At 41.9% G+C, this 18,757-nt stretch overlaps 1 protein-coding gene across 1 annotated transcript in view; it reads right to left on the reverse strand.

Annotated features, from left to right (window-relative positions):
- LOC117521706 (receptor-type tyrosine-protein phosphatase F-like) overlaps window positions 1–18,757 on the reverse strand; it is a 535,666-nt gene that overhangs the window by 76,355 nt on the left and 440,554 nt on the right. Inside the window, exons 27-29 of the mRNA XM_034183049.1 lie at window positions 10,410–10,533; window positions 8,285–8,460; window positions 1,921–2,040 (exon numbers count right to left, since the gene is read on the reverse strand). Of these exons, the coding sequence (XP_034038940.1) occupies window positions 1,921–2,040; window positions 8,285–8,460; window positions 10,410–10,533 (420 nt within the window). The remainder of the gene's footprint in view (window positions 1–1,920; window positions 2,041–8,284; window positions 8,461–10,409; window positions 10,534–18,757) is intronic.

Raw genomic sequence — 18,757 nt, forward strand, 5'->3', positions numbered from 1 at the left:
CATTTAAGGGAACATCAGCTTTGACATGATGGCCATGTGGTGCATTTCTTTGAGTGTGCTTCAGAATATGTGTGCCTCTGTGTTGAGGACTATAGTGGCTGAAGATGGCCAAGGAGTGCCCACGTGGTCACCTGGCTGTGGTAGATTGTTACTTTCGAGAGGCGGGACAGACCAGTTGTCTTGCTTGGTGGTTTCCCTATCAGGATCCAAAGCAGTTCCATTGCATGGCGAATGCACAGCAATGGACACAACCTGACCCGAGTCTCGACCTGAATTGTCTTTTAGGACTGATGCAGGATTATGTAAACCATTAAATTACAAGGAGCTGCCCATATTTCTTCAGATGTTTTAGATGACGAACACGTCACTGATTTTAAAAGCAGGTGGTAATGTTACTTTGTTCATATCTTAACTCCAGAACAGCCACCGCATTCACGCTCATGATTAATAACTTCCTGAATTAAAAAAAGGATTTCTCCATACCAAGCAATAGTCCTGGAGCACTCAGAGGTTGATCGCTGACAAATATGTAATGTGACTGAGACCACACAAAAATAAAAACATCCTTTTAGATTTCACTGCAAAAACAAACCCAAAGCTTTGAAGAACGTGTGTGCTGAATCTCACCTTGAACTCCAGCTCCATGGCGGTCACTGTCTCACCAGGTGGTGGTTGAGTCAGCTTCTGGATGGGCGTACAGGTTGCGTGCCGGGACCTCTGTGTTACCACAGGTAGCGGCCTCCAGCAGAGCTTCATGGATGAAGATGTACTGATCTTCAGTTTGAACCATGTAGTTTCTCTGGGCACGCATGCACGTCACGTGGCCATAGATGTCTACAGACTTCTCGTGTTTCATGCGCTCTAGCATGGCATCGATCACGATAAAGCAGCCAGTCCTGCCCACACCCGCACTGATGGCAAGAGCCAAAAAAACAAACAAATAAAAAAACCCAGAGCTTTAGTGTTGCTGTTCTCAGAAAGTTGATATTATGACAAAGTTAAAACCATTCATTGCTCACACACAATTAAAAGTTGTCAAATTTCAATTTAAAAACCCTTGTCTGAATATAATGTGATGAGGCTGGTTTCCTCTCTGCACCCACCTGCAGTGGACCACCATGGGCCTGCATCTGAAGGTTGCAGGTCTTCACCCGTCTGAGGAAAGCCAGGATGGGGGTGGGGTACTCTGGGACCCCGTGGTCTGCAAGCCATGAACTGGAACTGGCGCACTTCTCTCTTCCTCGCTGGATCCATTCTGCAGGAGAGTGAGAGGGAGCTGGTCAGAGGTCAGCCTGTACTTATGTTGTAGTGTCCACGAGTACTATAATTAGCTGCAAGAGGTGCTTATCACCACGTTTGAAAGGACAAAGCCATAACAGTTTTGTAGATTTCACAGTTACATTTTAGAAAAACCAGAAAAAAAAAGGCACTGAAGTGAAATTCTCAATATGACTCGCTTGGTCAGAGCTCCATCTCTAACGTGACTTCCTGGTATTGTCACCATGTATGATTGAAACCAGACTTGCTTTCCAGGAGGAATAATAATAATAATGATAATGGTGGTCTTTGAAATGATAAGTAATGAGAAAAAATGGAGGAAGGCAAGTAAAGGACAAATATCAGTCATGTGATCATGGAGCTGAAACATATGAATCAAAGTGGGGGGGGAGAGATTAATTGCCTCTTGCGAACAAGAGACAAATCTTGGACTTGAAAAACCAATTACCGCCGTGCTAAAATGATTCCAGCGGTAATAACCGTTATCAGGCAGAAAGAAGTCAGAATTACATTTTAAATTGTGACCCCAGTAATGGCAGACGCCGTTTACCTGAAGGGAACACGAGTCCTTTCAGATGATCGCTGGCTGTGTGATTAATACAAAGAAAAGAGAGAGCAAAAAAAAAAAAAACCCCTCTGTACCTTGTAGAGGGCAAAGGTTCGGACACTGTAGGTAGCAAGTTCCACTGTGTCCAACATGGTGACCTGGATCATCCCGTAGGTCTGTGTTCCTCGTGACGGCCAGTACTGGTCACACTTCACCTGGCAGAGGGAGACACAGGGCACCGTTAATGGCTGCCGCGCGGCGAGTAGAGAGATAGTACGAGATCGCACCGATTAACAAGCAGCGTCAAAGAGGTGGGATCAAAGGCGCCATCCAGCATCCAATTAAAAATAGAAGGAAAATCTACTTGAAGTCAGCGCCAGCACAACGAACACAAACGTGTCCGTATTTGTTTATACATACAAAGCAGAAAGCGATAATAAACATCCCATTTGTCTGTTACCTTTCTGTCATCACGTTTAATTAGTCATGTATTCTTTTGATAACGAGTGCCTGTTGTGTTGCGTCTAAAATGACACTCTGACCTACTGGGGGGACGGGCGCAGCAGGTTTACACAACCGCTTCTGTGTACACAAACAACAACAAACTGCAGAACAAAGATGCTCCGAATGCTGGCGTTCATCAACAAATCCTCATTTTCTCCTCTTGGTCTGGGAACATCATATCAAGGAGGATAACAAACAGATGACTGACAGCCCTCTGAGACACTAGTCACCCCCCACTCCGCTTTGTGTGTGCTCTAACTGGAGTTTAACACAGATTTTATACAGGCAAAATGTAATGTCTGTTCTGGAAATGTTAGCAAATATGTTTGGCAAGAATCAAGGGGGGGGGGGGGGGGGGAATCCTGCTTCAACACCTGTTTGATCAGTCATGTTAAAAAAAAATTGTTGAGGTTGATGCTCTACTGATTTGTGACTGAAAACACAACTACAGCTATACAAAGTTACACAAATCAATTTATAATGGCCAACAAACAACACATGCTACAGAACCTATGCTGTCACTTGTGTTTTATTATATCTGACCACCAGAGGGGGCAAATCAAATGGAACTGCTTTGGTGCTGTAATGAGGCCCCATTTAGCGCAGCGCCTGGTGACGGACTCCGGACTTTCCAAGATGTGGGTGTTGCTAAGCTTTCAAAATGTTCTGGAAAAGTGTTTTGAGTTTGCCACCAAACTCTGATGAAAAGTTTTGATATTACCCGAGGCACGTATTTTATCCATTCTTTAATTCTGATTTTACTTTGCTGTTCTGTTATATATTCTATCCAGTATTTGTGAGAATCGTGTTTCCCTTCAGTGGTTTCTAGTTTAACTCATTATCTGACGTAAAGGCAGGCACCACATCCAGCAGGTGGCAGACACATCGATGAGAACCTACGTATGCAAAAACAACTTTTCGAGTGATGTGGTGCCTCAAAACTAACATCTGTCTAATGACTTCATCCTCATTACGTACCCTTTTAATTTTGTGAGTTGGTTAGTTCTGAGTGGTTGTTTACATAAAAACAGCTGTGATGACTACCTCATCTACAGTTATGCTGTTACCAGCACAGGGAACAATCACACAATAAATACATAAATAAACAAAACAGACAGGTCTACTTCTGTCCAACTTTCAGACTGAGGTCCACTGGCGCCCTCTCTGCGGTGCTGGTATAGCCTTTTGTTACACCCTCCCTTAACCGGGGAGGGTGTCTGAGACACAATTTATCCCCTGTTTACAATGGGGTACTCAGGTCAAAGGAGTTTCAGTCTTTGTTCATGGTAATGAGTCATTCACGTCATCAAGGGAGCCATCAGAAAGGCATCCATCCCATTATTAGAGGGACAGCTGTCCTGTCATTAGGTGTGCTAACTAGAGCACAATAGTTGCTAATTAGAGCTATTGTTTAGTCACTAGCCTATAGCAGTCTGCCTCTCAGTAGGAGGGGTCTGGTTAGGTTTAAAACTCCAGCTTTTGTTGGCTTCTGTTTTATTCTTCTCTACAAGAGTCAGACAGAAGTCAGACTTCCAGAGCAAGAATTTTAGCTGAGGAAGCTTCTGTGATTGAAGCGAAACGTCCTCGCGTCAAGCAACCCAGTCCAGTCGAAGATTCAAGCTTCTCTACTACTGACATGATGCTTAAAAAAAACAATCCGGTATCAAGGCAACAACCTGTTTCTGTACCTGGAACTTTAAACCTTAAGGAGCTGCTGCTTGTGCAAATGAAACACATCGGCACAACGAATTGCGCGGCAGTGCGGAGCCAAAATTCGTGCGTGTCAAGGTGGCATAAGACATTCCGACTAAACGAGCCATTTCAGCCGCTATTGTCCAGTCCAAGATTCAAGCTTCTCTACTACTGACATGATGCTTAAAAAAACCAATCCGGTAAATTTTGATTTTAAACTGTAAACCTGACTTATTAATGTAATTGTAAACTTAATATATTGTGTTTTTGACTGTTTGGATAAAAGAAGTTATCTAAAGTTGTTGCAGCTGATTTCTGAAATATGTGATGGCCATTTCTGCATTGATTAGTAATGAATCACAATAATAGAGAAAATAACATATATAAATATATTCAGACCTGGTTTTTAGTAAAATTATAGAGTAGTATTAGAAATACTGCATGTGATAAAAATCTGTTTAAATTGTAAGAAAATACTCACTTGTTGCCATTCTCCAGGAGTTTTAAGAGTCCACAACATCAAAACGCTCAGCACAGCTATGTGACTGGTCTGACCTCCAGCTGCCCAATCGATTCCCAGTGGATGTTTTAAAGACTAAAACCATAATCTTGCATTGTGCAGCCGCAACAGTCAAAGCACATTCGGCCCTTTACAATTTGTCCGCCATCTTCAGTGCAATCTGTCCTTCTGAGGTCCGATCAAAACGCTGCTGCACCGTTTCACTCAATCAAAGGAGAAACAGCAGCAGAAACAAACGCTGTACATCTCACACCTTCCACAGGACAAAATGATTAAACACAGACACTGTCTTAATGTCGGCCCTGTTGGGACTAAAATGTACTATCGATTCCGAGCGCAGGAGAGGAAGAGATGTGCCTCGGGTAAGATAATAATATCGATGTGGCAGTGCTGAGCTGACATTTGGAAACACCTTAACAGTTTGACGAGCTGGCGAGAATCGACAAACAAAACGCTAAAATTCACCCCGTCACATTCCACACCTCCCGTGGTGACGCCTCCTTGTGTGTGAGGCAGGGGAAGAGCTTACAGCTGGAACTCAATTTACTGATAGGAAACCGATAGTAATTGTAAACAAACAGATTAGCGGCCACTGCTATAATGAATATCTGTGCGCTGTTTGCGGTTGTGTGACTTATTCTGTCTCACCGTCACATGCACACAAGGTGGGGTGTCACCGTCATCTGCTTCTGCTTTGAACCTCGTTTCTCTCACATCCGTAACCTGGCCTTTCACAGAGGACACAGACCTCTTATCTGGCTCCGCACATTTACACACACACCAGTGAGTAATACTGCTGCTCACATCCTGAGTGCTGACATTTTCGAGTTTTACCAACTTATCATAACGCTGGTAGAAGCTGAAATTTGCTTGGTGACGAATTCCGTCAGGCTCTGTTTGGCATGAGACAGCAGCATGCTCAGCGCGAGGCTGACTGACTCCTCAACTGTGTGCACATGAGAGGCAAAAACACACATGACGGAGGGTGCGCATTTACGCCAAAATCAGTGACACTGACAGCACATATCTATGCGTCGTGTTTTGCAATTATCCAATTAGATAACAAATGATCTCTAACTTGCAGGTGCTGTCAGTGTTTAATAATTGTTGACATGAATTTTGAGATTTCCTGTTGTTACATAAAACCGTGTCATGTTTTTGAAACCGATGTTGTCGGCAAGTCAATCAATTTTATTCGCTGTAGGCTGCCTCATTTTGCGCTGAAAACTCATTTATTAAATTGTGACTGTTACTTCTTTCTGGCAGATACATTTGAGTATTTGGGATTCCACTAAATATTTCTGCAGCAGATGCTGTAATTGTGATTTATATCCACTGGTGCAAAAGTCGTTTATGCTACACAGTATGTGCGATGACTCACTGAACTAAAAAGCAGCGGTGCAGGTTTGTCATGGTGCTCTGAAAGCGTCAGGTGGGACAGTGGTTTCCACACCTGTACAAACTGAAACTGGCTTTGATTTCAGTTTTAACAGCTTTTACTCCACAGCTCCATCATTAACATGACTTCAGCATTTTTAAGTTTTAAGCCCTACGTAACCCTTCATTGACCCCCTACCTGGCTATAGATGCCACTCTGGGATGGTTACTGCACTTTTTTGTGTCGGCCATGGTTTTCTGAGGTTGGATTGTAAGTGGTACCAATTAGGTCAAAATTGGATGCTGGGTCATAAACTAAAAGGTGGTTAATGTACAACCTGAATGAGTGCTTAAGTTTGAGAAAAATCACCTCATCAAACTCATCCATGCCACAGAAATCCTCCAAGGCACAAATGCAGTAGTTCTCTTCCAAAAAGATGCCGTGTGCCCACAATTTCCTCATGCCAGTGAGTGAGCTGGACTTAATATTGGTGATGGTACCGTTTGAAGGATGGTAAGTAACTTGGCTTTGGACGCTGTCAAAATTGCAGTGCTTTTGCAGAATCTTTTTTACATACAAGATACAGAATGACAAGCTGAACTTCAACTAATGATTTCTCCTTTTGTTTGGGGGTGGGGGTTAATTCTTTTATTTACAGCCCCTGTTTCTTCCCGTCTGGAGTATCAGGACTCCCTTTCATTAGGGCACAGCGTGTACCCACTAATAAACCACTGCCTGCTGACAGATCTGTGCACTCATTTATTTCTCCAAGGAATCCACGAGCATGATTTTTTGAAAGTTATTAAATAATTCAGAGCAATTCTGAGTCTCAAGTTGCCCGTGTGCTCCTATATTTTGGCTTTATTCATTTGAATTTATTTCAAGGAGCATGCGGTTGTTGAGTGACAATCCTCTTAACTGCAGCTTCAGAGGTTTCATTACTGTGTCTCTGCTTTCATGAGCCAGATTCAGCAAACAGAAATGAGATGCTTTAAGGCTGGACATGTAGTGAAAAATAAGGTTGCACGATCCAAGTGCTGTATTATGTGGAAACCATCAAAATTACAACAGAGAAATTAAATAGACGGCACATTATTTTGGAAATCTAATGAGGCTACAGGGTGGGTCTTTTGGTACAATTCTGAGTCAGCTCCTATTCCAAAATAATTTGATGCATGTGCATTACAGACTGGCAACAAATTAGAGGAAAAACCTGAATAAATGTGTTGAGAAGCACAACGAATGCCCCATCCAGAGGGCATGAGGGATGACTGAACAGTTTGAAGAGTCTACAATGATGTGAATCATATGTTGCGGTCAGTTCAATTCAACTGATCACCTATGGGAGATTATGGAACAAGTTAGACAGCGCTCTCTAAAACCATGATCAAAGTCCAAATCAGGAAATATCTTTTGAAAGAATGGGAGTTCTGTCCCTTCTATTGTCAGGTTTAACTCCTTGTTTTTTTAATATTATTTATGCTCGAGTGCCACTTTTGTTTTCTCCTACTGTCTTCTCTCCTTGAGAGCAATGTTGTGGTTTCTCTTGCGTGAGCATACGCCTGTGTCTTATTAATTCACACACTTGGCTTGTGTTTTCTGTTATTAGGCAGGTTTTTTTTTTTTTTACTCTGAGTTGTTGGATTATTTTGCCTTGATTTTTTTTTTTCATTTTAGTTCTCCATCAATATTCTTACCTGTTACAACCTGTTCCAATGTTCTGATGTTCGTCCAGCATTCTACTCGCTACTCGTCAAGTTTCAACAGGTCTCTCTGTTCCACTGGAACTAGGTACCATTATTATAATTAAGCCCTCATGTCATGTGCTGATTTGGCACAAATTTTATGCCAAATGCCCATCCCGACCCAACTCCACATTATATGGACAATGGGCAGGGGTGGCCTTGAACCGGGAAACCAAGTGTGTTTGTTTCCAGCTAAGAAACAAACTCTGTTAACCGCTTGGCCACCATCCCTGCCCCCTTAGTAGAGCAAAATAAATATTAAGAAATACCAAAGGAATGGACAAATCATTGTGTAAGGTTTTATTTACGGCACTATGGTTTGGGTTAGAAGTCTGTCATCCTGTAGACCTCCCTTAGAGCATTACTTTAATTTGTGTGCATTTTTTTTCTTATAATCAAGGAAAACATGTTTCCTACAATAAATTTCATATGTCGCAATGACTAAATACTGTTTTGTACATATTTGTATTTGCTGCAAACATAATTTAATAATTAGCAAACCACACATTAAATGAGTCATTGCAGGAAAATGGCTGTAAATGATTAAAAGCTATGATTTTTGAAAGCCTTTATAACACTAATCAGTGTTTTTCAGTAAATCTAACTGTGTTGCTCCTTACCCGTGACTTCTCCTCTAGTCTGGTCATCATGACTATGGTGCTAGATCTCTGCTCCCAGACCATCCTCCAGAAATCGCTCAGTGTCTCTGGCAGTGGACCCTGGGTGGCAATGTAAGCGTTTTGCTTCCTATAGCCATCGATGTAGTTTGCATTGATGTAGTCGCTACCAGGAACGGCTATAAACAGAAAGACAGCGCTAACTTAGCTCAACCATTGCATACAATACATTGCATACAACCATCCCTGGTTCTCAATACCAGGCACCTAAGTGGATCTACTCTACTCTTTTCTACTCTTCTATTTTACTCTTCCTTAGTATACTAGCATAGTTCCACCTTAGAATTGGAATATAATATATAAGATATACACTTACTGAATTTTCATGGTTTTATATAAATATGCAGCTTATTACTGGCAGATATATTTAGAGCTACAACCCCAGTCCCAATGAAGTTGGGACGTTATGTGAAATGTAAATAAAAACAGAATACAATGATTTGCAAATCCTCTTCAACCTATATTCAATTTAATACACCTCAAAGACAAGATATTTAATGTTCAAACTGATAAACTTGATTGTTTTTGTGCAAATATTTGCTCATTTTGAAATCGATGCCTGCAATACATTTCAAAAAAGCTGGGGCAGTGGTATGTTTACCACTGTGTTACATCACCTTTCCTTCTAACAACACTCAATAAGCATTTGGGAACTGAGGACACTAATTGTTGAAGCTTTGTAGGTGGAATTCTTTCCCATTCTTGCTTGATGTACGACTTCAGTTGTTCAACAGTCCGGGGTCTCCGTTGTCGTATTTTGTGCTTCATAATGCGCCACACATTTTCAGCGGGTGACAGGTCTGGACTGCAGGCAGGCCAGTCTAGTACCTGCACTCTTTTACTACGAAGCCACGCTGTTGTAACACGTGCAGAATGTGGCTTGGCATTGTCTTGCTGGAATAAGAAGGGATGTCCCTGAAAAAGACGTTGCTTGGATGGCAGCATGTGTTGCTCCAAAACCTGGATGTACCTTTCAGCATTGATGGTGCCATCACAGATGTGTTGCCATGGGCACTAACACACCCCATACCATCACAGATGCTGGCTTTGGAACTTTGCGCTGGTAACAATCTGGATGGTCTTTTCCCTCTTTTGTCCGGAGGACATGACATCCATGATTTCCAAAAAGAATATGAAATGTGGACTCAGACCACAGCACACTTTTCCACTTTGCGTCTGTCCATTTCAAATGAGCTCAGGCCCAGAGAAGGCGGTGGCATTTTTGGATGTTGTTGATGTATGGCTTTCACTTTGCATGGTAGAGTTTTAACTTGCACCTGTAGATGTAGCGACGAACTGTGTTAACTGACAATGGTTTTCTGAAGTGTCCCTGAGCCCACGCAGTAAGAACGTTTACACAATGATATCGGTTTTTAATGCAGTGCCGCCTGAGGGATCGGTTAGGGGCATTCAATGTTGGTTTTCGACCTTGCCGCTGACGTGTAGAAAGTTCTCCAGATTCTCTGAAACTTCTGATTATATTATGGACTGTAGATGATGGAATCCCTAAATTCATTGCAATTGAACGTTGAGAAACATTGTTCTTAAACTGTTGGACTATTTTTTCATGCAGTTGTTGACAAAGTGGTGATCCTCGCCCCATCTTTGACTGTCAACAGTTGAGCCTTTTGGGGATGCTCCTTTTATACCCAATCATGACACTCACAATTAGTGTCCTCAGTTCCTAAATGCTTATTGTGTTGTTAGAAGGAAAGGTGATATAACAGTGGTAAACATACCACTGTCCCAACTTTTTTGAAACGTGTTGCAGGCATCCATTTCAAAATGAGCAAATATTTGCACAAAAACAATAATGTTTATTAGTTTGAACATTAGATATCTTGTCTTTGTGGTGTATTAAATTGAATATAGGTTGAAGAGGATTTGCAAATCATTGTATTCTGTTTTTATTTACATTTAACACAATATCCCAACTTCAATGGAATTGCAGTTGTAGAATGGTGACATTTTCACACATTGCTTTCTAAAGCAGTGTGTAAAGATGTGTGCAAATATTTGTGGCTGATGGGACTGGAGTGAGCGGTGAGGTGGTGATGTGAATGCTTACCATCAACAGAGGTGAGCACCACTCGGGAGTGATCATAGGCGATGACATTTGCATAGCGATTCTTTGGCTTGTTGACTTCCATGTTTGAGTTCTCCCAGGTAAACTGCTGACCTGGATCAATGGACTGACACAAAAGACAGCAAAGAAGACAATCATGAAAGTGAACACAGATGGAAGCAAAGAAGCTTTAGAGTGTTTCATGGGTAAAACAGAAACATGAAAGTTGTTAGAGAGAAGCTACAATGACTCTACTGTTACGAGTGAATTGTGAGGCCTGTTAAAAGAAGGTACGCCCACTTATCGCTGGAAGAGCCATAGTGACGCACAGCAGGTAAGTTATTGTACACTGGGTATGTGTTCCCCAAGCAACAAATTGTTGGTTCCATTTTAAGTAATAATACCTTGAATGATAATGAGGCAGGACTATCAAAGCACTTTTTTAATGTTTTAATGTAAAACAGACAAAAATCCATTGTCCATTGATTTGCCCTGTCGTTGACTTATTCATCTTACTGTTAAACAAGTGTCTCACTGTTTGTTTCAGCTACAAGATGAATAAAGGTTGTATTGATGCCTGAAGGCTCCAACAAACCCCCCCCATCCCTCCTCAAAGTTGGCCGTACTGAATTACCAAGTTCCGAGAAGTCACATGTGAGACTGTTGGCGATAACCATCATGTCTCTTTCATTCTCATTGTCTATTTCTGTTCCCTTACCTTTTATTTTTGCCTCTCGATTTCAGGTTCTCTTTGTCCATTCCTAACCCTTTCCATCTTACATCATCCGTCTCTGTGGCTGAGACGACAGCAGACTGCATACATATTGATTCGAGGAGATATGTGAAGGCCTGCTATCCCTTGGCTCGATAATGTCACAGAGTCTCTTGTTATTCCATATCGATTGGCCTCAGCTCAAACCAGAACCATGTCCACTAATTCCCCAAACCTTACGCCTTGTAAATCCAGAAGGACTGAAAGCAACAAAATGCCTTTACTTACTTCATTAGGCAATAGTACTATAATTGAATTTGGTTTTCTTTTAATGTCTAAACTCAAAGAATGCGGTGTGTAGAGGGTTTGGATCTTCAGTTCTGAATAAGCAAGGTCATAATCTCGTGTTGGGATGGACGTGAGGTCATTCGAAGTAAGATTTGACATGGAAGTATTGCGCTCAATGTTTTTACACTGAGTTGATTGGGAAGCACGTAGAAAGAGTTCAACATTTCTATTTTTTGGTGAGATTGCCAGGGTATGTTGGGGAAACTGGAGGAGCCAGAATGACATCAGGTAATTTTAGAAGGTGAACAGTGATTACTAGTATGTTTAAGCAATTATTTGAAGCAACACAGACTGATGGTGGGTGGTAAGGAAGAGGATCTGGTTGTCCAGGCTTTTGTGGCAAGGCAACCAAATGCTAAGTGACCAAACTAGCGGATTGCAACAAGATTTTGTTGGCTGAAGATGGACAACTGCTTGAACTAGTGAAAACTGACGGAACTAGTGGACGAATGAGAAAGATGACAAGTGAATTTTTGCTGAGGAACACACTGATAAAATAATGTAGCAGACAATGTGCACAAACAAAAACTGAAGTTCTAAATTATATGTGATTGTCACGCAAAGTTTATATTGATGTTATGAAAAGGTTTGTGATGCTCGGTGAGAGCCACCAGGAATTTCATCAATAACACCATGACAAATGGCTGAGGAGAACAGGCATGTTCATGGTTCAGGATCATATACGAGGTCTGTTAGAAAAGTATCGGACCTTTTTATTTTTTGCAAAAACTATATGGATTTGAATCACGTGTGATTGCATCAGCCAAGCTTGAACCTTCGTGCGCATGCGTGAGTTTTTTCACGCCTGTCGGTTGCGTCATTCGCCTGTGAGCACGCTTTCAGTGAGCACTGGTCCTCCCCCCTCATTGGATTTTCATTGTGACGAAAATGTATGAACGGCTGGAGCAGCGCTGCATCAAATTTTTCCAGAAACTGTGAGAGACAGCCAGGTGGACACCATTCAAAAATTCAGATGGCTTTCAGGGACGATTTTATGGGCATCACAGAGATTAAGGAGTGGTACAGCCGGTTTAAAGACGACACACAATGGCGGAGGCTGAAACGACCAGATCATTTCCAAACTGAATGCTGTGTTGCTCCGGGATGTCGTCTGAATACCAGAGAAATGGCAGAAAAGGTGGACATCAGCACTTTCCCGGCACATTCCACTGTTAAAGGAGATTTTGTCATGAAAACAGGAGTTGAGGAATTCGCCACGGAGCCCCTAATGGCGTGGAACGAAAGCACCTCCGTGTTGGTCTCACAGGACATGTTGTGGCATGCCCAGCTCTTCAACAATTTCTCGGATACTCACTTGACTGAAAAGCCACCCAAAGCCGTCTGAATCTTCTGAATGGTGGAAGAGCTGGGCATGTCCCGTGAGACTTCCAACACGGAGGTGCTTTTTGTTCTGCGCCATTACGCGGTTCCATCCTGACGCACAAATTCCGCCGCACGTCTTTCATTACAAAATCACCTGTAACAGTGTAATGTGCAGAAAAAGTGCTATGTCCACCTCTCTTGCCATTTCTCTGGTAGTCACACGATGTCCCGGATCAACACAGCCTTCACTTTGGAAATGATCTGGTCATTTCAGTCTGTCGATGCCGCTGTGGGCTGTCTTTAATCTGGTTGTAATGCTCCTTAATCTGTATCATGCCCATAAGATCTTCACCGAAAGCCATCTGAAGTTTCCGAATGGTTTCCACCTGGCTTTCTCTCACAGTTTCTGAAAAAATTTTGATGCAGCAAAGCGGCAGTCGCTCGGCCATTTTCCTGACAATGAAAATCTGCCGAGGGGGCTAGACCACTCCTCCCCCAAAGTGTGCTCACAGGCGAATGACGCAACCGACAGGCGTGAAAAAACTCACGCATGCGCACGAAGGTTCAAGCTTGGCTGATGCAGTCACATGTGATTCAAATCCATATGGTTTTTGCAAAAAATAAAAAGTTCCGTTACTTTTCTAACAGACCTCATATAAATGCCAGTTTATAATTTGAAGCTATAGTACGAACGGTCGGATATGTTGATTTTTACCTCACAAAGTTAAACTGTCCTTTGACTAATTTCACGAGAGCCTTGTGCCAACATCTGACCTTTTAAGAGAGTCTGAAGGTGTAGAAGTAGCAGTGAAATAACATTAACTCAACCAATTCATGACGTTAAAACTAATCCATCGACTGCTTCATGGGACGCGTAGATCGATTCAGGGGTACGTGTATCGACATTGTCTTGTCTATTACTTTAAAATTAATTTTTGATTTGTATCAGTTCACTGTTACACTCCTCGTAAATACAAAAGCTTTGTCAGACTAAAATTCTGGGTACATATAGTTGCAGAACCATAACTGAGAAACTTAAAATGCTTATGTGCAAGAAATCCTCCATTAGAGCTCCAAATTGCTCAACACCAGGAGTCATGCGGGTATACGCATATCGCCGCTGATGAGCTCAGTACTGCCAATTCCTCCACCTGCGCCAGCCAGTATGAGCAAAAAGATTTCATTTACAGTCAAAACTTGTCATATCCATTTGAGAAGTCGATGAACATAGTGGGTGCGCAACTCTGATGACAACTGGAAAACAAGTTAGGTAGAGATGGCAGAAAAAGGTGAGAAGCAAACCCGTGGTATTCTTGCTGACACACAAGAACAGCTTTCAAATGAACACAATGATGGCACTATGACGGCTGCGGCGTGATATTGCTTCCTGCAATAAAAAGGCTGTCAGAGAGAGCTGCGGCATGCCTGATTGACAAATACTGCTCATTACCCAGTGTGCTTTGCTCAGTGTGACGCGAACCGGTGTGTGTAGCAAAGAAACTTGTCAGGCCACCAAAAAACATCAGGGAGAGGAAGGAGCGAGCTCTGCACACACTCTATGCCTTGGGGTAAGACGCAATAGGAGCAGCCGGCGACCGTGACTGTGACAAAGCGTCACGAGCCTTGCTATAGTGCCTCTGCTGGCACAGAGAAGGGCTGCCATCTGCCTGGCCATGGAGGGGAGTCTTTCTTGGCTCAAAATGTTTGTTGTGTGGAGTCAGGACAGTTGCCTATAGTCCCATACGCCACTTCTTTAGTGCGATTCATTTACTCTAACTAAACAGGCTGGGAGGACAATGCCTTACAGAGGCACCGAGCAACACTATTAAGCACTTAATAGAGTGTACAAATTCACCACAGCTAAATAGCTTCCCCACTTAGATATTACTTTCTCACTGAAGCATTTTAAATGCTCAATTTTATATAAAATCATGTCTGGCTTCTGGCTTGCATCATAAAACAATGGTGCCCAACCTTTTCTCTTTGGAGGCCACCTACTTGTTGTTGGTTGTTGTTGTTGAGGTTGTTGTCAGGATTTGTTCACATTTTTTAACAGTTTGAAAATTCTGACGAAGTGCCAGCTACAGAAATGAAGCTGGACAACAGTTAAACAATGTCTCCGAATGCCAACGTAATTCCAGATTTCTTGTTTCGTTTTGGATTCAGTGTCTTTCATTAGTGCCGTTGTGACTGGGGCTCAAGAAGGGTTGAGTTATTAATGTTCTTTTGTTCAAAGAAAATGACTGTTTTAATCATTTTTGCTAGGCAGTCGTTATAAAGTGTTATTATGGCTTTATAACAACATGTCCATTTCTTACATTTACAGTTTCAAACACAAAATGATCACTACACCCAATTCTTCGGCGGCCCCTAATGTCTCATTTCTATATACAAGTTGTATAACATCTGTATTATATATGATTTGCCCTCTAGTGCTCAATGCAAAGAAATGCATTTCTTTACAGAGACCACAGCAGCCATGAGACGCTAATTTTGTTTGTTTTTCCACCATCCACTTGTGTGGGAAATAAACACAGATCACTGTAAAGTCAAAAAGAAGAGCTGCAAAGCAAAACTCATATGAACAAAGTGTTTAACTTTAGTTTCTTTTCACTTCTCCAACTACACAATTTGACTATCAACAATAAAGCAACTGAAATGAAGGTGTTAGCTTGTTAGCTTTGCAAAGCTTGTTAGCATACAAAGGCACATACGGTCTCTCCAAAATCCAATGCAAAAGTTCAATTTTTAAAATTACTTGAGGTGATTTAAGACTCGAAGTAAAAGGTACAGAGCTGCCAACGCTACATACACAGAGGTATTGTGGAAATGAGGCACAAGGAGGGCTCGGACCCCCAAGATGAGAACCAAGACAATGCTCCTTTCTGAAAGGTTTTGGACAATATTTTTCTATATGAGGTCTGTTAGAAACGTATCGGGCCTTATTCTTTTTTGCAAAAACCTGATGTATTTGAATCAAGCCTGCTTGTGTGAGCCAACCTTGAACCTTCGTGCGCATGCGTGAATTTTTTCACGCCTGTCGATTGCGTCAGTTGCTGGCAAGCAGCGTTTGAGTGAGGACATGTGCAACACTCTGGGCGGATTTTTATTGCAAGGAAAATGACGGAACGAGTGCAGCAGCGCCACATCAAATTTTGCCAGAAACTGAGCGACAGCCAGGTGGAAACCATTCAGAAGATTCAGACGGCTTTCAGTGACGATGATATGGGAATCACACAGATTAAGTAGTGGTACAACCGGTTTAAAGACATCCGCACAACGGTGGAGAGCGAGCAATGCTCCGGGCGGCCATCAACATGCCGAAATGACCAGATCATTTCCAAAGTGAATGCTGTGGTGATGTGTGACTATCGGAGAGATTGCGGAAGAGGTAGACATCAGCACTTTTTCAGCACATTCCATTGTGACAGAAGATTTGGCCATGAAAAGGAGTGGCGGCAAAATTCTTTCCTGAAGCTTCTGATGGAGTAAAAGCAGATTCACTGGTCATTTCAGCATGTTGATGGCCGCCCGGAGCGTGGCTCGCTCTCCACCATTGTGCGGATGTCTTTAAACCGGTTGTACTGCTCCTTAATCTGTGTGATTCCCATATCACGGTCACTGAAAACCGTCTGAATCTTCTGAATGGTTTCCACCTGGCTGTCACTCAGTTTCTGGCAAAATTTGATGTGGCGCTGCTGCACTCGTTCCGTCATTTTCCTTGCAATAAAAATCTGCCCAGCGCTGCACACGTCCTCACTCAAACGCTGCTTGCCAGCAACTGACGCAATCAACAGGCGTGAAAAAATTCACGCATGCGCACGAAGGTTCAAGGTTGGCTCACACAAGCAGGCTTGATTCAAATACATCAGGTTTTTGCAAAAAAGAGTAAGGTCCGATACTTTTCTAACAGACCTCGCATATAGTTTGTCATTACAAATGCTAGTTTAAGCCTATTTTTACTTTATTTTTTAACACCCCTTTTCCTATTAAAACATTTGCACAATCAAGTCTCTGAATGCTCTATTCATCTGCGACAACTGCTTTGTTTGCAAGAAACCCTTTTTTGACAAATGAGTTTAGGAAGGAATAAAGGAGAGTCAATGGGACAGCCATCCGGGAGTTACAAAAGTCTGCTGTACACTTAAAATAGCAGCAAAATAATGCTGGCTGCCTACTTTTTAAATCAGAAACACATTAGTGGCACAAAGCCTCTGAAGAAATATGGCCAGTCAGTTTCTTTACTGCTGATTTCATACATGGTAAATAGTTCCTACAGAAATGTAATAATATCACCAGGATATGTGTTGTCATCATAAAAGAGAAGCATAGCTTAATAACTGCACTATGAAGTTTTAAGATGTGAGAAGACACTGTATGAGCTAATTAGAGCTCAACTGCCAAAACACTATTAATACTCATGTAATTATTTTGCAAATGGTTATTGAGCTATCACACTAACAAGGATGGCAATGACAATATCTTGAAATTGACCACAAAGTCACCATAATCAGCTGGTGTTGGGGGATCACCCAAGTACACCCTTATACTAAATATACCGTGCTACCAAAAACGGACAGACGGATTGACAGACGGACATGCTGATTGCTATATGCCTCTGCATTTCATACTGGTGGGATTAAAAAGTGAACTTGTGCTATAATTATGACATATGTGACATAGGTAGATAGGTGGGTAAATCTCAAACTCCATTCCAGGCACCTGGGATGGAGTTAGAGTAGAACATTATGAGATAGGGTGCTCAGTTCCTTTACTCCCCAGCATTTGTACCCCCAACTGGATGCGGTCAGGTATTTCTTTTAATGTTGGACACGCAGGAGGTAGGTGTCACCCAAAACTCAAATTGGCCACAGAAGTCAGTACTCTAAACACCAAACCACCACACCCTCATACATATGGTATAGTTACTACTAAATTCACCTTATAGTACTGTGCAAAAGTCTTAAACACTCCAGTGTTCTAATGTGGTGATGCTAATTTTTTTGTTTGAGCTGTTTTGCCTGGGGCTGCCACTGCAGATCTGATATAATCAACATGCAGATCATGATCATATATGCCAGATGACCTTCATGACGCAACTCCAGATAAAGATGGAGAATGGAGCACAGGTGACCTCGTTGGGAGATACGCCTCATAAAAATTTACTCCACTGTGCTGCCAGCATATTATACAAGATTAAGTTTGAAAATTTCCAAAATGTTAATTCCAGACATGGGTTCTCTTGGACTCTGAGCTTCATTTAAGTGTTCTTTATACATTACGTTAGCTTTCATACAAGGAGCTACATTTGGCTGTTTCAGTTTGCAGCTTTTCTGAGTAACCAACATTTCTCAACACTGCACACAGTGAATCAAAATTTTACATATTCGAGAAAGGTTTCTCCCCATCCCCCCTCCTCAGAATGCAAAAGATGGAGAACCATGTCCTAATTTTTCTGGGTCAGGCTAAAAACCACTCAATCACCCCTTGGAGTATAAATCCCCCCCCATGATAAGCTTTTTAATTAGTGATTGTTGTGCATTGTTGCAGTGTAGTCCTTATTACTGGTGTTTATTTTGGTTTTTATTATTGGAGTTGATTTTGTTTATTTCAGTGCTTTGATTGCCACGAAACCTCTATGGAAATAGTTACTATAATTGTTATTACAATTAATAACAAAAGCACTATTTTTTCATTTTATTGGTCACACTGGAGTATAAGTCACAGGAGCTCCCAATCTAGTAAAAAACAAAACATGCACACACACAAAAATGCAATTTATAATCCAGAAAATACTGCAATCAAGCCAGATGTTTATTTTGTAGACATTTAACTGCTCGTGTTTTTGCTACATCAGTTTACAGATTTGGCATGGATCCCCATGTTGATTTGGCACAGATTTTTATGCTGGATGCACTTCCTGACGCACCTCCAGATGAACTGGAAACTTTCCATTTGAGAGGCAAGC

This window comes from Thalassophryne amazonica, chromosome 12 (assembly GCF_902500255.1).
Source record: "Thalassophryne amazonica chromosome 12, fThaAma1.1, whole genome shotgun sequence".
Lineage (NCBI taxonomy): Eukaryota > Metazoa > Chordata > Actinopteri > Batrachoidiformes > Batrachoididae > Thalassophryne > Thalassophryne amazonica.